Source organism: Hippocampus guttulatus, chromosome 6, assembly GCF_054856545.1.
Source record: "Hippocampus guttulatus isolate MCC_2025c chromosome 6, RoL_Hgut_1.0, whole genome shotgun sequence".
Classification (NCBI taxonomy): domain Eukaryota; kingdom Metazoa; phylum Chordata; class Actinopteri; order Syngnathiformes; family Syngnathidae; genus Hippocampus; species Hippocampus guttulatus.
In genome coordinates this window covers 15,062,483-15,079,087 of record NC_141266.1, presented here as the reverse complement: position 1 = coordinate 15,079,087, position 16,605 = coordinate 15,062,483, and the positions used below count along the sequence as shown (strand labels likewise).

The 16,605-nt window shown below is 41.6% G+C and overlaps 2 protein-coding genes across 2 annotated transcripts; one reads left to right on the top strand and one right to left on the bottom strand.

The window, feature by feature from the left end:
• On the top strand, positions 1-4,841 carry LOC147203688 (cyclic AMP-responsive element-binding protein 5-like). Its single transcript, XM_086113784.1, has 4 exons — positions 1-293; positions 2,285-2,512; positions 2,691-2,799; positions 4,476-4,841. The coding sequence occupies exons 1-4, from the start codon at positions 15-17 to the stop codon at positions 4,628-4,630; spliced, it is 771 nt and encodes a 256-aa protein (XP_085969910.1). The 5' UTR covers positions 1-14; the 3' UTR covers positions 4,631-4,841.
• Positions 4,842-9,455: 4,614 nt separating this feature from the next.
• cpvl (carboxypeptidase vitellogenic like) lies at positions 9,456-16,427 on the bottom strand. Its single transcript, XM_086112872.1, has 13 exons — positions 16,270-16,427; positions 15,991-16,172; positions 15,586-15,707; positions 14,635-14,752; positions 13,902-13,960; positions 13,750-13,829; positions 13,604-13,670; positions 12,474-12,596; positions 12,272-12,403; positions 11,708-11,806; positions 11,300-11,473; positions 10,064-10,246; positions 9,456-10,002 (listed from the first exon to the last, which is right to left on the bottom strand). The coding sequence occupies exons 1-13, from the start codon at positions 16,272-16,274 to the stop codon at positions 9,904-9,906; spliced, it is 1,443 nt and encodes a 480-aa protein (XP_085968998.1). The 5' UTR covers positions 16,275-16,427; the 3' UTR covers positions 9,456-9,903.
• Between the last annotated feature and the right edge of the window lie 178 nt (positions 16,428-16,605).

The following is a 16,605-nucleotide window of genomic DNA, read 5'->3' as shown; positions in this document are numbered from 1 at the left end:
TGGCCAACGGAAACATGAACTCCATGGGTCACATGATGGAGATGATGTCATCACGGCAAGAGCAAGGCAACCACCATCACATGCACTCTCACTCACACCCGCACCAGCATCTCCATGCCCCTCCCCACACGTACCAGCACCACGGCCATCACCACCACAGCCAGGGCCATGGCCAGGGCGGCCACCATCACCCGCAGGGACACAATCCACATCACAACTCCCACAATGCCCACTTGCATCCCGGGCACCCACACCAGACCTCGCCACACCCTCAGATGCACTCTGCTTCGCAGGTAAGACATTCTCATACTTCAGTTTGGTACAGCCATCTTTTAATGTGCACTACCACCTACTGCATTGGAGTAGTATTGTATCGAGCGCTTGAAGCGCCACATTTTCTCTTGTGCCAGGGTTATAATCATTTTACATTTGTCGTTAAAGTTAGTTTTGATTTCATTTTTGACTTCTTTTAATCCAGTTAGTTTTAATTTGTTTGAAATATTTTGTTGTTTTTATCATTTTTGAAACTTCTTCATTTTTGTCTTAGTATTAGCGTTAGTATTTGTTGAGTGCAAGATAAAAAAGGTCACAATAAGTGTTGTGTAATAAAGTAAAGTAAACTACAATTCCAGCCCAGTGGTTAGCGCGTCGACCTCACAGTGCAGAGGTCTTGGGTTTGACAACGGCATGTTCTGTGGGTTTTCTCCGGGTACTCCGGTTTCCTCCCAAATTCCAAAAACATGCATGGCAGGCTGATTGAACACTCTAAAATTGTCCCTAGGTGTGATTGGGAGCGCGGATGGTTGTTCGTCTCAGTGTGCCGTGTGATTGGCTGGCATCCGGTTGAGGGTGTCTCCCGCCTACTGCCCGAAGACGGCTTGGATAGGCTCCAGCACCCCCCGCGACCCTTGTGAGGATAAAGCGGATCGGAAAATGGATGGATGGAAACTACAATTCCCAAACGACTGTTGGGAATTGCGATAAAGAACCTGATCAATATCAATAGTAATTGCGCTCAATACAATATGGATTAAAAAAAATAAAAATCAGGAGTAAACCCTGGTCATTTTGCGTACCGAACACTGATGATATATTTCTATAGTGATACACTTTTCAAGCGTTCCACCCAGCCCTAATAGTAATATTGTGAGCCCAAAAGATGTCATTTATTAAGATGTGCCAATGCTTTTAATTTTGCATTTATTCTCATAACATTACATCTTAAAGAACAACATTTTAAATTGTTTTGTTTTACTAGAATAGAATACAATATGAATTTGTCATGTAATTAATACTGTACATATATTCTGAAAGCACTTTTATCCTTGAAGGCAAATTCCGTTTTCACTCTGCTATGTCGTGTTTATTGCATACATTACCTCACATGAATAACCAAATTCGACACATAGACTAGTGGGGTCTACTGTATATATTTTTCACTTCTGTTTACACTTTGACCTTTTTTTTTTTTTTTTTTAATGTGTAATTGTTGCAACCTTACTGTCATCGAACTGCTTGTCTTATTCTTATCCTTTTAGCATAGCCAGCTGCAGGGAAGAGGTCAGTCAATAAATGTTAATGATTGTAGTTTTGTTCCGTGGAAACTTTGCTCCACACCCGTTTGCAAAGAGCGAACCGCGGCAAACTTCTGACCACAAATACACGTGCTTGTAGTATGCATGTATGGCTCACGACATTCATCATAACTTGAATTAGGTCACTGCGTCCTTGCATTGTTGGATGATAGACGGTCACAACATCAAGTGGTACGCGTCACTGAAGCTCCAAATGCTCCATTTATGCATTAAAACAACACTTTTGATGTATGCTTGGCATGCATTAAAGCCACTTGCGCTTTCCATGCTTCTCATCAAGAAATGGTAATGGTCGAAGCTGCAAACAGTTGACCATGCCAAGTATATGTCATGTTCTGTCCGTCCACGCACTTGCGTCTGCCGGTGTTAGTCTGAGTGGAAGTGGGTGGTGGAAAAGTGCCTGACACCTCTCGGTAGGCAGCTCGGTGAATCAGCCCAGTCACACACTCGTTGAACCAGATGTTGTTTTGAGGGCAGTTGGCACACTTGAAATAGCTTCGGGGGTAATGTATGGACGCTTGTTTGTGTTTGGAGAGCAGCGGGGTGGCTGCTACAGTCAGGTGTCTGGATGTTTTCCATGTGTGTCACAAAGATCGCGTCTGTGGTTGCAAGTTGGCAGACGTAAACTGTCTCATTAGAGAGCTGGGTTATGATTAATACACCCCCTCCCCCTCCCCTCCGTGTTTCAGATGTCTCCTGCCACCCAGCATATGCAGCCAACGCAGACACTTCATTCCCCGCCCCCGAGCGGCGGTCGGCGCAGGCGAGTTGTGGACGAAGATCCGGACGAACGGCGGCGGAAGTTTCTGGAACGAAATCGAGCGGCGGCGACGCGATGCAGACAAAAGAGGAAAGTGTGGGTGATGTCGTTAGAGAAGAAAGCAGAAGAACTCACGCAGACCAACATGCAGCTTCAGGTATAAATATGAACCTAAAGCAACATGTGTTATTTCACTTTCAAACTCATTCTAGGAATTTGACATGGAACATTAAAAACCTTGAGTCTCCTCATTATGCACGGTCTGTCCATTGACTTTTCTGCAGACCCAATTCAGCTGAAATAATGATTCTGTGTATTTTTTTTTTTAATTACAGAATGAAGTGACAATGCTAAAGAATGAAGTGACTCAGCTCAAGCAGCTCCTCCTAACACACAAGGACTGCCCCATCACCACTATGCAAAAAGAGTCCCAAGGTTACCTCAGTGAGTCACTCAAACACGAGCACACAAAAACTCACAGCAAACGCACACTTGGCCCGCCAGTGTTGATCGCACTGCTGTGGGGATGCTTTATTTTGTCAGAAACAAAAAGGGAAAAAAATCCCACCTCTGAAACCCGACGTGACAAATACGTCATGAGCTGCATTTTGTTTCCCAGTGTGACATCAGAACCGCTCCCTTCGATAGCGATACGAGACATAATTAGGAGAGCGAGCCTCCCCTATGTGGTTCCAGCGAGGAAAACCAGGCTCATATCCGTCCTGACTGAATGTTTCTTTTGTAAAGGAAAAAACCTCCTCCCAGACTGGGCGAGACGTTCATCAATGAGTCTTACGTTGTCCACACATGTCCACTTAAATGTGATCATAATTCAGCTGGCGTGTGTTATCTATTCATGGATTATTTTAGACCGGGGAGGCATTTGTGGTGATTTAATGTTGTTTAAAATCTGTCTTTCTTTGGATAGAGGTGTGTATGTGCAACCTACGTTCTATGGTGACATGTAAAATATGTTCCATAAGAACATTTGGTCCAGCTCGCGATGGCATTTACACTTGCAAAAAAAAGCATTTCTTCCGTCATTGCTTTTCGAGTGGTGGGACTAAAAAAAAAAATTGAATAGCGAGAAAGTTCCGGTGCCTGGACAATAAAAGTTACAAAATCCACTGGGGACACATCAGGGAGACAAAACACTGCACTGTCGTTAAAGCAGAAGTTTTATTGATTTTGGAATTGCCCATTCTCTCATAAATTATGCAAAAGTGTTATTTCCGTGGGGTCCCCGGTTGTTGACTGGTTAGCGTGTCTGCCTCACAGTGCAGACGTGCAGGGTTCAATTCCAGCTCTGGCCCTCAATTTTCTAATCCGCTTATCCTCATGAGGGTCGCGGGGTGTGCTGGAGCCCATCCCAGCTGTCTTCGGACAGTCGGCGGGTTACACCCTGAATCAGTTGCCAGCCAATCAGAGGGCACACATAAACAAACGACCATCCGCGCTCACAATCACACCTCGGGACAATTTCGAGTGTTCCATGAACCTGCCATGCATGTTTTTGGAACATGGGAGGAAACCGGAGTACCCGGACAAAACACACGCAGGCAACATGGGAAACATGCAAACTCCACACAGGAAGGATGGAGCCGGAATCGAACCCTGCACCTCTGCACCGTGAGGCCGATGTGCAAATCAGTTGTGCCGCCCGAGAAGAAAATATTCTAGTCAAAAACGAAAATCCAAAGAGGGCTCAAGAAAGTCCTCGCGAGTCTTGCATGAGAGTAGAAGAACAAGCTGAGAAAATGTGAGCTTGAGTAGTGAATAGTGCTTCGAAGCCCCTGTGCACCCAGGTGAGCAGACTAGCCAATGAGGTTTGTGTGGCTTATTGGCAGCGTGCAGTGGAAAGGGAGCAGAAAACAAAACAAAACAAACAAAAACCTAGCACATTTTATAATAAACATCGGAGTTACATTTAACTATTTTATATTATTTTGTGCAGTATTTCGTTAACTTTACAACAGAGAGAAAAATCTGCCTATTTTTCGGGGGTGGATGAATTTTTATTTTTTTTTAAACAAGCAGATTTTTGACGATTTTAAAAGAGTTGTTAATCGGTCGGCCCGTAATCTGAAGGTCATTTACCATCCCCAGCGATGTATCCTCAGGTCCAGATAGCAGTCCGGCAGGAAGTCCATCTCCAACTTGCACGCAGCAGCAGGTCATTCAGCACAACACCATCACCACGTCCACCACGACCATAGGGGGCAGCAGTGTGCATGGACAAGCCAACAGCCGAACAGACATCAACTCCATCCACTAGGGAAGCAGAAAGACTGTACAGCCCTGGTGGTAACCCTCCCCCCCCCCCCCCCCATGCCCACCCCCACACACCTCTGCTTTCTGAGGCTCTACAGCTGCCCCCCCCCCAGCCCCGCCTAAAAAAAAAAAAATCAAGAAAAACCTCAAAGGCCTCCAAGGCTGTTCTTTTTACAGTAGCCATGATATGTATTTTTATAGACCCTGTAATGTGTACGTTTGATGGTATGTTGCCTATTTTTTTTTAAATTACATTTGCTTTTGAGTTATGCTGGTAGCGTTGGTAATCCCCCCCCCCCCCCCCCCCCCCCATTGTAGCGGTACAAAATGGACCAAAGCGTTCCTGGAAAAAGAGGGAAGAGACTGGAGGCTTTCATCTCTTAAAGTTTCTCTTTTTGACCAATGGACTGGGTCATGAGTTAATCGTTTTCTATGTGGGTACCTAACATGTTCTCACAAGTATTTAGTAGGAAACTAGAATGAAACTCATTTTATAGTGGAACCTATAACATAGAAGACAATTCGTTCCAGAATTGACCTCTGGTTTGTTTGAATTGGAATTTTACAGTCTTTTTTTTTTTTTTTTTTGTACAAAAGGCTACGAAATCCTCCTGGGCAAAGCTTCGGATGGTTTGTTAAGTACCTTTAGGTCCAGAAACATTTCGGAAATGACATTCTTTGATTTGCCTGTAGACACCACCACAGTGGATATGAAAACCATCAATATGTGATTGGACGATAGTTTTGCCTCGTGGTGCCTTGGTTTAGGAGTGACGCAACTGCCGATTTTTTTCCCGGATAGGAGCTGTCGCTTAGCTGATTTTTTAATTTTTTTATTTTTTGCTTTTATTTGCAAGCAAAAATTTGAGACACGAGTGTGAGACGGCCACAGCGAACTCCACTCACTTCACAGCACGCAGCAGGATAGCGGATAGTCAAGTCAAGTCAACAGTATTTATAGAGCACTTTCAAACAGCCATCGCTGCATACAAAGTGCTTTACATGGAGCAATTTAACATGCACAATTGTCACAGTAGTCAACAATTTTTCCAAAAAATAAGGCTTCAAACTGTTTCTTGCCACTCCCAGTCGAGGTTTACCGTCAAACTGAACTTAAAACTAATAAAATTAGATTTGGTGTATTTAAACCAACCACATAAGAAAGTCTGCTATCTTAATGCAAACACACCATGCAAAATGCCATAGACAGGCTCACCACTAGCAACACTGTCACCTTCCTAATCCTTCAAGCAACAGAAATTAACACTTACACTAACAGTGCAGCAACACGTGTAGACGATGTAACAATACTCATGGGCGTATATTCTTTATCCTCCGAGAGCAAACGCTAATAATGCAGCTTTCTGAGTCACTGTCTTTGTGTCTGTTTCTCTCTCTTATACCGCCCCCCGGTGGCTAGCGTACACTAGATAACACACAAAGAAGGGTTTGAGTAGATTTATGGCATTTCCGTTAACTTGTAAGTCAAGGCACCGCTGCATGCTATTTAACGTTGAGGCGGTCCAGCCATTTTATGTAGAATATGTCTATATCGGGACAGAATTGTCAATAAACCCCAACGCAAAATACGTCGCAATGACACTACAAGACAAAAGCAAAGATAGCTGGATGCATTCTACTCTATGTAGAATAGCTGTTATTCCTGAAAGGTGAATGCCATATTTTGGGTGAAATCTATTGTTTCAAATCCAATGCTATCAATAGGCAAACATGTCTGTCATTGTGCAGTTGTACTTCTGGATCTAAATCTAAATCTGAATCATGCAACGGTACTAAATAAATCATCTTTATGGGCTGTAGCTTATCATCCTTTCCTTCCCTTTGAGACGGTTAATCTCATTCCTGCCAGTCTTAAAGAATCATATAAACATTGTGATGGTAATAGCATAGTGCTCAAGGGATAAGCAATACAGCACTCTGTGGATCATGTAAGAAAAAACAAAAAACAATGTCCGCAAACTGTTTTTTAAACACTGTGATCGCGGCGAGGCAGCTTGAGAGTCACAACAATCTTCTCCGGGACCACCCGAAGCTTTAACTCAAGGGTGGGGAATGGTTTTCCGAACAGTTTTTACAAAGTCCTCTTGAGGGCCATGAGAAATTTATGACAAAATATGATGCAACGATCAAACTAATATATATTATTACAAATAATGAGCACTTTTTCAATTTTTTTTTGTTGAAATATGCTCCTACTCCTCTGAGGTTGTATTCATTTTCTTACACTTGGCATGGAATGCCGGATGAAATCCGCATATGGAAAATAAAGGGCATGCCCGCGTAAGGGAGCACCTCTGTCATGCATAACTGGTTTGATTTTGTATTCCTGAAAGAGGAGCAGTTTATGCCAATGATTTCCCAAATGTCCCAATGTACCTCACTTATTTTCTTCATCTTCACTCATATCTATTTCAGCCTCATGACGCTATTGATAGTTTTTGCCTCTTATTGGCGTTTTGTCTTGAATTTCTTCTTCGTGATTCATGACAATATCTTCCTTCATCTTTCTCAGGCCTTTTTCTTGCCTTTAACTCAATGGCGACATACTGTACGTGCCCCCCTTCAGAGGAAACGGGAACTCTTCTTCCACTTTGTGACCAGGAATGTCGACGTGAGCTCTCTTAAAGCACTGTGTTGTTCAGTACATTCAAGCAGAGCTGTCTATGCACTTTGTCCTCTGCAGCGCCAGAGGGTAGAATAGCCATATGAAACCAAGTCATGCTCAGTGACCCCTTTCCCTTTTTTTTAAATACACCAGCAAGAAACATCTTTGGCTTTCTAATCCATTGGGTCTTAATTGAAGGACATTTATTTGCAAAGCAAAATTCCTCTGTTACTATGTCACCTCACGTCTTAACATTTTGCAGTACAGTTTTTTTTCTACGTCTGCAGTAGGGAAGTTTTTTTTTCCCTGAGAGAAGGGCTTTATTTCACCTTTGAATTCCCAATTCTTGATGATGATTCCACCAGTGGTTCTCAAACTGGCCGTGGCCCAGGAGTTGCAGTTTAGGGGTCCGGAAAATAATAAGTGAAAATGCAAATTGTCTTCACGTTTACAAATGTAGAGTTATTGCAAGCATTGTTTTTATTACCAATCCCCCTTTTAACCCTCTCATGCACCCTGTAACCTGATAACATGGTAAGCTGTCCACTGTAGTAACCGCTGTTCCTGAAAGGGTTAAAATAAGTGTCATAATATTTGAACAAACAGTTCTTACCGGCCTCTGACTTGAGAATTAATTATTGAACAATTTGTTGTGTAGACGTAATATGAGGCAACAGTACATGTGATTTGGGTCCACAGTCATAATGACCCTCTGAAGGAAACCGCACCCACGACGTGGCCCCCTGACAAGGTGCAACATTACAGGAATAAATGTGTCGTTGTGAAATTCAATTGTTAAAAATCTAACTTTGTCTTTGTTGAACTTTTGACTTTAATGTCATCGCATTAGGAATTGATCGCATGAAAACTATATTCTTCCCGTCAATACGTCTTTGTTCCTGCAAAGACTATATGAGAGGCTCCTTGGAACATTTATTTCCTGTCAGGGGTCCCTGGACACAAAAAGTTTGAGAATCCCTGGATGAGACCATTCCAAATCAAGCCCCTGTATGTTGATGTTTCAACTGGAATCACAAGGAAGATGTCATGATGGGTGGGGAACCTCTTGAATTTTAGTCCTCAGGGCAATACTAAAAACATGCGATACAAGTGTTCGTTTTTATATATTGCGAGCATTTGTAGACCTTTATTTTGAAATCAATTAAGTTAGATTTTATTTGGAGTTGCATGGTATCAAATCCTCTCACGGGCCAAATGTGGCCCATGGGACGTAGGTTCCCCACCCCTGCACTCTGATAACATTTAGGAGAAAAAAAAGAAGCTATGTGTTGCTTTATATGCAAAAAAAAAAAAAAAAAAGTTGAGTCCTTCTCTTGTGTACAAGAATGGTTCTTAATACTTGTATAATTTTAAGTGCGAAACTATAAATATTGTACATAAGACTATGGATTTCTATAATCATGTACATGTAATGCAACTACCTTTCTTTTTGAAGGGAATACATGTGTGGCACATGTGTGTAAATAATGTTTGCATACAGCACTTGTTGCCTTTTGTCATACGTCGAGGCTCATTTCAGCGCTTAAATACGTTGTTTATATGTCATGAACTGACCCTGACCCTCGCCTGCATAACTTTGTACATTTTCTGTGTCCCCAATGTCGGCTTGTTTGGGCCATTTGTACAGATGTTCAACATTATTGCTGCAGTTACATTCTGAAAATAAAGCACTTGCTCTGCAACATGCAGCCAAACGACTTGCTTGAGTTGATTACATAACTGGATGTGGAAAGCGGAAAATTGCAAGACAAAGTCTTGGTGACATAAGTGCTCATTAATAGTCGAAACAGTTCAATCTTTTTTTTTTAATTGTGGTCTCCTTTCATTAACTTGATTCGTTTTTCTGACGTAACAGTAATTGTGCAAAATTAAAAACAAAGGGCATAAATATCAATTATCCTTGATGTTTGACTTTCATTTTTACATCAAATGTATTTCAAATAACACCTAATCAGCCAATGTTCAAGGCAATTTTGTTTAATGCCAATTCCAAACCGTGATGATTCATAATATAGAGGAGGACTGGATCATCTTAGTTGTGAAATGATGAAAAATTATTTGTGCACACTGTTCCCTGGTGGCTAGTATGGTAACTAAAATGTATTTGTCAAGACAACACTTAACATCTTGTCAGATTATACACAAAACCTTGCCGAGATATTACATCATACTTATGAGAGACTTGTTTTTTTTAAAGTGTCTTTTATTTCATGGCAATTCAAGTTAAAAACATTCAATTTTTGGAGGTAAAAAAAAAACATTTACTACTGTTATGCTGCATGGTCTTGATTTAATTCATATATATATATATATATATATATATATACTGTATATACATATGTTATATTGTTTATACAATACAATACCTGTATACCTCTTTAAAATCACAAACGGGCTATCAATGATTAAAAAAAAAAGTCAAAAGGCATTTTGAACAACTTCATTTAAAATAATCAATAAGATTTCATAAAAACACTGAGAGTGTCCAATTCCATTGAAGACGGCACAATTGGGCAATGAGAGCATAAAAACAGAATGCCGTGTTCAAATGCAATGTTGTGATGAGCAGCAATTTGAATAAGAACCTGATTTGCATCCGCACAACTATGCAGTTCGATCGGGTGAATGCTTCATATCCAGCCTCGTGTCGACAGAAACCGGTCAATCATATCAAAAGACCTTGCTGGCTGGTCGTAAGGCAAAATATGTCCACCTCCTCTGATAATGACCTGCATGATAAGAAGTCACATTTGACACTAGTACACTAGTGGGAGTGGGTCAAGAGCTCACCTGGTAGAACTCTCCCACTTGTCTGACGTAACCGGCCACCTCCGTGTCGTCGGGCTGAAGCTTCCAGGGAAAGCGCGGCGCCGTCTTGTAGTCGGCCACTCCGGTCCAGTTGACGGTGGGCAAGAACCGCTCGGTCAAAGGAGCCGCCACGATCACGTCCAACTGACCGCTGTAGATCAACACCTGCGTGTGAGGAGGACAGGGTGAGTCTCTGAGTCGCGGAAGGGCCAAATAGGCCATGCTAGGTTCTTAAATCACTCATTCATGAGTGACTTGGCCCATTTGTCCATTTCCAAAAAAACAAATGTGGCTCTTGAGCAGGGTTAATTGCTTTAGTATGTTCAATTTAATTTCGTTTCGACTTTTACTTTTTAAATTTTGGAATTTCAGCCACAAGCACTGCAGTCGCCCTGGACCAGCACCATCTGATGGAGCTTTTTTTCATTGGCTGCTGCCAGATAACAACGCTTCTACGCAACAAACAGTAAAAGGACCAAATGGGTTTTCAAACGGCTAATGATCGTGCGGGAATACCGAAATAAATAACGTTTAAAATCACATTTAAAAATCAACGTCCAAGACTCATGTATTACCTGCATACGATGAAAACAAAGGACATTTTTGCTCTAATTATAGTTCATTTTATTTCATTTTGTCAACTTAAAATATAATTTCTTTTTATTGTTTTAAAAGCAGGGCGGCCCGGTAGTCCAGTGGTTAGCACGTCGGCTTCACAGTGCAGAGGTACCGGGTTCGATTCCAGCACCGGCCTCCCTGTGTGGAGTTTGCATGTTCTCCCCGGGCCTGCGTGGGTTTTCTCCGGGTACTCCGGTTTCCTCCCACATTCCAAAAACATGCATGGCAGGCTGATTGGACGCACTAAAATTGTCCCTACGTGTGAGTGTGGGCGTGGATGGTTGTTCGTCTCTGTGTGCCCTGCGATTGGCTGGCAACTGATTCAGGGTGTCCCCCGCCTACTGCCCGGAGACGGCTGGGATAGGCTCCAGCACCCCCCGCGACCCTAGTGAGGATCAAGCGGTTCGGGAAATGGATGGATGGATGGATGTTTTAAAAGCACCTTTGTTTCTATTTCATGAGCGAAAATGTTTTGTCAAATTTTGTTTATTTCATTTGTTTGTTTCTTTTTTTTGTAACTATGACATGCTTGCTCCTAAGCACACATTTCTAGCTACACTATTCTATGGCCGAAATGCTTATTCCGTTTCAAATCCTCACTTTGTAGTGGTCCATGAGCACACCCAGCCAGGGCTTGATGCTCTTCATCACGTCCTGCATCAGGTGCTTCTCCACCTGCGAGCCGTCGTGGAATTCCAAGTTACCCACGTGGATGGCGCGCCGCACCTCTGGGAGCGTCACAAACGTGGAAAAGTATTCCTGGTCTTCAGGTTCCTGATGTAAAACATGTAGATGGAAATACGGGGGATGCTTCATTAGGAACAACTGAGGTGTATCTAAAAATAAAAATCTACCTTTATAAAGATAACTTTTGTTACTCTTTCGATAATGGGAAATGACTACATCTCTTGTTTTGCGTCGAGCGTAAACGTGGATGCCTCACACAATTGCATTCAGCCCTCAATGTGACAAGCGTAAATGGAGTTTTAAGGTAGTATTTCTGAGTACCCGACATAACATGTAGTTGAAGTAGTTGGTGCAGCCTGTTGCATTCTGGAAGAAGGAAGGGTACTGTGTCAAGTCGCCATTCAGCAAGCTGTCGAAAACCTGACAGAAATGAAAGAGGAATGCAGATACAGCACAATTCATTAGCATATTGTGGAAAACTTCATTTCAGTAGTTCCATTCAAAAGGTGGCGCTCATACAAATTCTGGAACATGTTCCAGAATGACATATCCTACCTGAAATGTATTCTCAAAAGTAACTGTATTTTGTTTTATGTAATACAGTCGTCACATTTTTTTTTTTAAATTGTGAATTTTAGATTTTTTTTCAAGTAGTAAACAAAATAATGAAAAAAAATGTAATCATGAAATATTTCAATGTGTACTGAATCCATGTACGATTCACTTTTGACATTGAACTTCTGCAAAAACATGATATTTGGATCATCCATATTCTATATGCAAACCTCAAAAGATTTTTTGGACTTTCATTGCATGTGCAGGTTTAACTAATGAAATATGTCTACATCGCTCAGTGATAATGTTGAAAATGATATTGTAGTGTACCTTAAAAGCCTCCACCCACTTCCGCTGCTGGATGAGCGCCACGCCCAGGTCGGTCTGCTTGTTGACGAACTGTTTCTGAACTTCATCGATCATGCCTGTTTGGTACAAAAACTCACCGTAGCCACCCAGCATCTGGGAGATGTGAGAATGTTTCATTATTTCCCGCGGATGACGTGTGACACTCGTGTCGGCGGATACCGACCATTTCGGGGTCACACAGGCCGTCGCCGATGGCCATGCCCTTGAAGTTGATTTTGACCTTGGCAGTGGGGTTGTTTTTATGGATGTAATAAGAGATGGCAGGAACGTACTTCCCTGCATAAGACTGCGGAGTCACACGGAGAACACGTGATGGCTTTTATTGTTTAATGACAGACATTGCGGGGGTGCATGTTAATCCAACAATAAAACTAGTCCATTTAGTCACAATGGCTTGAGGCCTTTTTTTCTTCCTAAAGTGTAGCGCGGTGGGGCAGAAATCTACTGGGAGCTTTACGCTCATCTACCTCTCCTAGATACCGTTTAACTTAATGTTAGGAGTTAATTTGAACTCTAACTGGATGAGAGAACTATTTATTTTGGGGAACGCCTTTTTTGGTCCAATAGATCAGTTTCATGTGACATATGCATACATTAAGTCTGGCTGCGCGCGCATCTTGGAGGCAGAAAACACACGCTTGTGAGTCGTAATACAGTGAAACTTCTCTACAACGAAACCTACATGTGCGAAAATACCCCCTTGTGTGAAAAAAATCTTCATGCATTAAGACGTTCCTTCTTGTCTACTTCCCCCCACAATGAAAATCACCCCTGTTGCGTAATGCGAAATCTTTTTCTCCACCCTTGCCTCGCAATGACGTTCACTACAACGAAAACAAGCCTTCCGCAAGAGTCTAAGCCAACCTCAGCATGCCACAGCGACCTCTGCTGCTTTGTTCGGAAACGGCAACAGCAACCACCACACTGGCTTACACGTGCACTGAGGAACGAGGAGGCAATTAACTCATTCAGTACTAGCCAATTCTAGACCAAGTCTGAAAAGACGTTTAAAAACGTCTTTGGGAGTGAATGAGTTAAGAACGCTCGTCTTTTTACACACCAGTGACGTCATTAAGATGCGCACGCATCTTGGAGGCAATGTTTGCCAACGTTGAAACTCATCTATACAATTTCAAAATGTTATCATGTATTTTTTTAATCATTTTATGATTATTATTATAGGAAGGAGATCTAACTCTCACAACTCTACTATACATGCTAGTGTGCTCAAACAATCGCATCTATGACCTCCAGCCAAATGTTTTGTTTCCAAAGGAAATGCCGAAGACTTGCCTCTCCAGTGGCATAGAAGTCATTGGACTGGTATTCAGGAAAGAGCTGGAAGAACTGGACCAAAGCACTTGGAAAACAAGAGAATAAGAAACGTTTCAGTTGCAAGCGTATTAAAGTGACACAAGAAATGGAAGGAAGTGTTGCACCTGTACAGATCTCTGCCAACATCATCCTGATTCTGAGCAAAACCGCGGTCATCGTCAGTAAAGCTGAAACCTGTTCCGACCTGGTACACAAAACAAAATAAAGGCTATTTGGAATATCCTTTAAAGCGCAATGATATAAACACAATACCTACTGGATTGTCAATGTATAACACAGAATATTTCGAGGTCCAGGCGTAATCCCTCAGGTCCACTGCAAAGACACAAACATTGTTAATTTAATTTTAAATACACTTGCGTGCGTGCACCGCGGTTGGTCCAAAAAAGAAACAAATGTTTTTTTTCCACTTTCCATTTTCAATCGGATTCTATTCAAATTGATGTTCTGCTTTCAAATTGATTGGATTTTCATTCAAATGAATTCTAAAATGGATTTCTTATCTAGTTATCAGCACATGCCTGTCCGAGATTTAACTCGGGCAATTCCACATAGTAAAATCCTGATGATGAAAATCATGTGCTGCTCACTGTCAGACCACTGAACAAGATTGTCAAGTGCACTTGTAATATTCGGCAATGTAACACTGATGGCAGCTTGTGTATTGATACTGCAGCTATGACATTACAGACTGTTTACATTTGGAGTTGTGCGGACTTTAGTTTCACTGCTCCAAGATTAGCGCAAGATAATATTGAATTTTGAAGCAAATAGTACACAAGCTATTTGTGTTACTTTACAATACGAGTATCTGGCAAAGCCTGGTCTTGGCCACGCTAGTATATGACAATAGTGTATTTATAGTGTGTAAAAAGCAATATTTAAATGTTACTCACACTTGAAAACAAATATTTAAATATGATTTGTCTGAGTTTGGAGGTTTTCAATCAAACATGTCAACGTCATCAGCACGGTAGTCTTTTTCTTACCCGTCATGTTCTTATAAACCACATAGGGTCCGTGTTCCACAAAGAGGCCGAACATGGATGTCCCTCCGGGGCCCCCTTGCAGCCACAAAAGGACAGGGGCATTGCCATCAGGGGATGGCTGTAAGAGTCACACAAAATAATGTCGTGGGATTTCAGCAGCATCTTGTTTTTTTTGTTTTTGTTTTTGATTTAACAGGATTTCACCCCCCACTTTGTGCACACTTTCGTGCCATTTTCACAATGGCACGAACTATACAGTGGTCGGACGCTGTATTGTGGTTCACCTTTCGTGGATTTGCCCAATTTTATTTATTTATTAATTTTTTTAGCATAAAAACAAAAATGAAAAAAAAACTGAGGCCGGCATACTAAATTTAAACCTTTTTTTCTTCCACAGATTCTATAAGTGGGTCAATAGGCCCACAACATAACAAAAGGGTTAAAACAGGTTTGTTTTGGAAATGACAACAACAATCAGAATAACAATATTGTTCACTTATTTTTCTTGCAAAGGTTTGAACTTTGAGTGTGTTTAACTCATTCAGGACCAGCCAATTCTGGACCAAGTCTGAAAAGACGTTTAAAAACGTCTTTGGGAGTGAATGAGTTAAGCAAGAGAGAAATGTGAGAAAAATGTTAATGGTGAGGTTTTACAGACTTAAAACATAGTATAAGAATGGTAAACAAAAAAAACACTTATCGCAGTTTATTTTTGTAACGCAACCTCTGCGATAAACGAGGGACAACTATAATGTTAATGTAAGTCTGTAATAGAATTCTTGACCATTGCATGCCGCAGACATGTTATTAAACACCTAAATTTTAGGGGTAAATGCATCAGATGTCTCCTTTAGTTTCCCAATGAGTAATGCACAAGTATGAGAAAACTAAGCAGCTAATTCCAGCATCAACATACTGATGCTGTTTGGAGTACCGGTAATTTGAGATTACCCTGAGCGCTGGGAAGAACCAGAAGAAGAGGTTACTGTTGTATTCCTTGTTGACAGTGAGATAGCCAGCATAACTCTTCACGTTTTGACCAGGGAGTTCTCCAACTACACTCAATTTCCTAGCTGGAACAAACAATCAACGAAAACAAAAACGTCAAGATTATTTATTCCAACTTCAAAATGTTAAAACCAATCAGCAGATCTTCGGAACAGTTTTCCACATTTCAGTCATTTCCACATTCGTAAAATTCCACACATTTTAAGGTAAATTATCAAATTTGAGAGAAATTTCACAAGCTTGAGTGATAGGACTAGATATTTATTTTCCTAAATGATACAGGTTTGATAGGAAGGATATATCGCGTTGTCGAGTTCTGTCATGATACAAATACAAATACAAATCTACCTTCGTCAATGGCGCCCTTCTCCAGGTAAGGAGTGAGAAAGAGAGGAACTCCAGGGTCCACACCGTTGAGGCTGCTGACATTAAGTGACTTTCGACAGAAAAAGGACGAGCATCGGCGTGTTTGGACTGGAACCTGAGCGGCCCACAGTAGTAACAGGACACCCACTGTTTCCATCCACGTTCTGCGAATGTTTCGTCGTAACAAACGTTAAATCCGCCGACATCAAATGTCAGCATGCAAGGATTGGTTTATTTGTTTTTTAATCGAGTCGAACTCACCCCATGTTTGCTCACAAAGCAGTTCTTCGGTCATGCAAAAGTAATTCCCGTGTCACGTGATCAGCTGAAAGGAAACATCACGTGGTCGTTATCACGTGATTGTTACCACGCGATGCAGGACTCTTTTCCCCCCAACTTTTGCTTACAGGAGGATCATAAAACAGACAGAAAGCTATTTCACTATGGTTCTTTTCAGATTGGTTGGGTGGTTTTATGAGGCCCACACGACACTGTTTCGTCGGGGATGAGCTGGTTATTGGGTTTAAAGTGAATACACACTTGCGATACTCAGCATTTTATCTATCGTGTATAGTTGTTAGGCCCGACGGACAACAA

What these genes read in the sequence shown, in the direction of transcription:
- LOC147203688 (XM_086113784.1), top strand. Translation starts at nt 15, where the DNA reads ATGAACTCCATGGGTCACATGATGGAGATGATGTCATCACGGCAAGAG. An exon ending in AGATGCACTCTGCTTCGCAG is followed by an intron (nt 294 to 2,284) that starts GTAAGACATTCT and finishes TCCGTGTTTCAG; the next exon opens with ATGTCTCCTGCCACCCAGCA. An exon ending in AGACCAACATGCAGCTTCAG is followed by an intron (nt 2,513 to 2,690) that starts GTATAAATATGA and finishes TTTTAATTACAG; the next exon opens with AATGAAGTGACAATGCTAAA.
- cpvl (XM_086112872.1), bottom strand. An exon ending in GGTTCTTCCCAGCGCTCAGG is followed by an intron (nt 14,753 to 15,585) that starts GTAATCTCAAAT and finishes TGACTCTTACAG; the next exon opens with CCATCCCCTGATGGCAATGC. An exon ending in GCCTGTGTGACCCCGAAATG is followed by an intron (nt 12,404 to 12,473) that starts GTCGGTATCCGC and finishes CACATCTCCCAG; the next exon opens with ATGCTGGGTGGCTACGGTGA.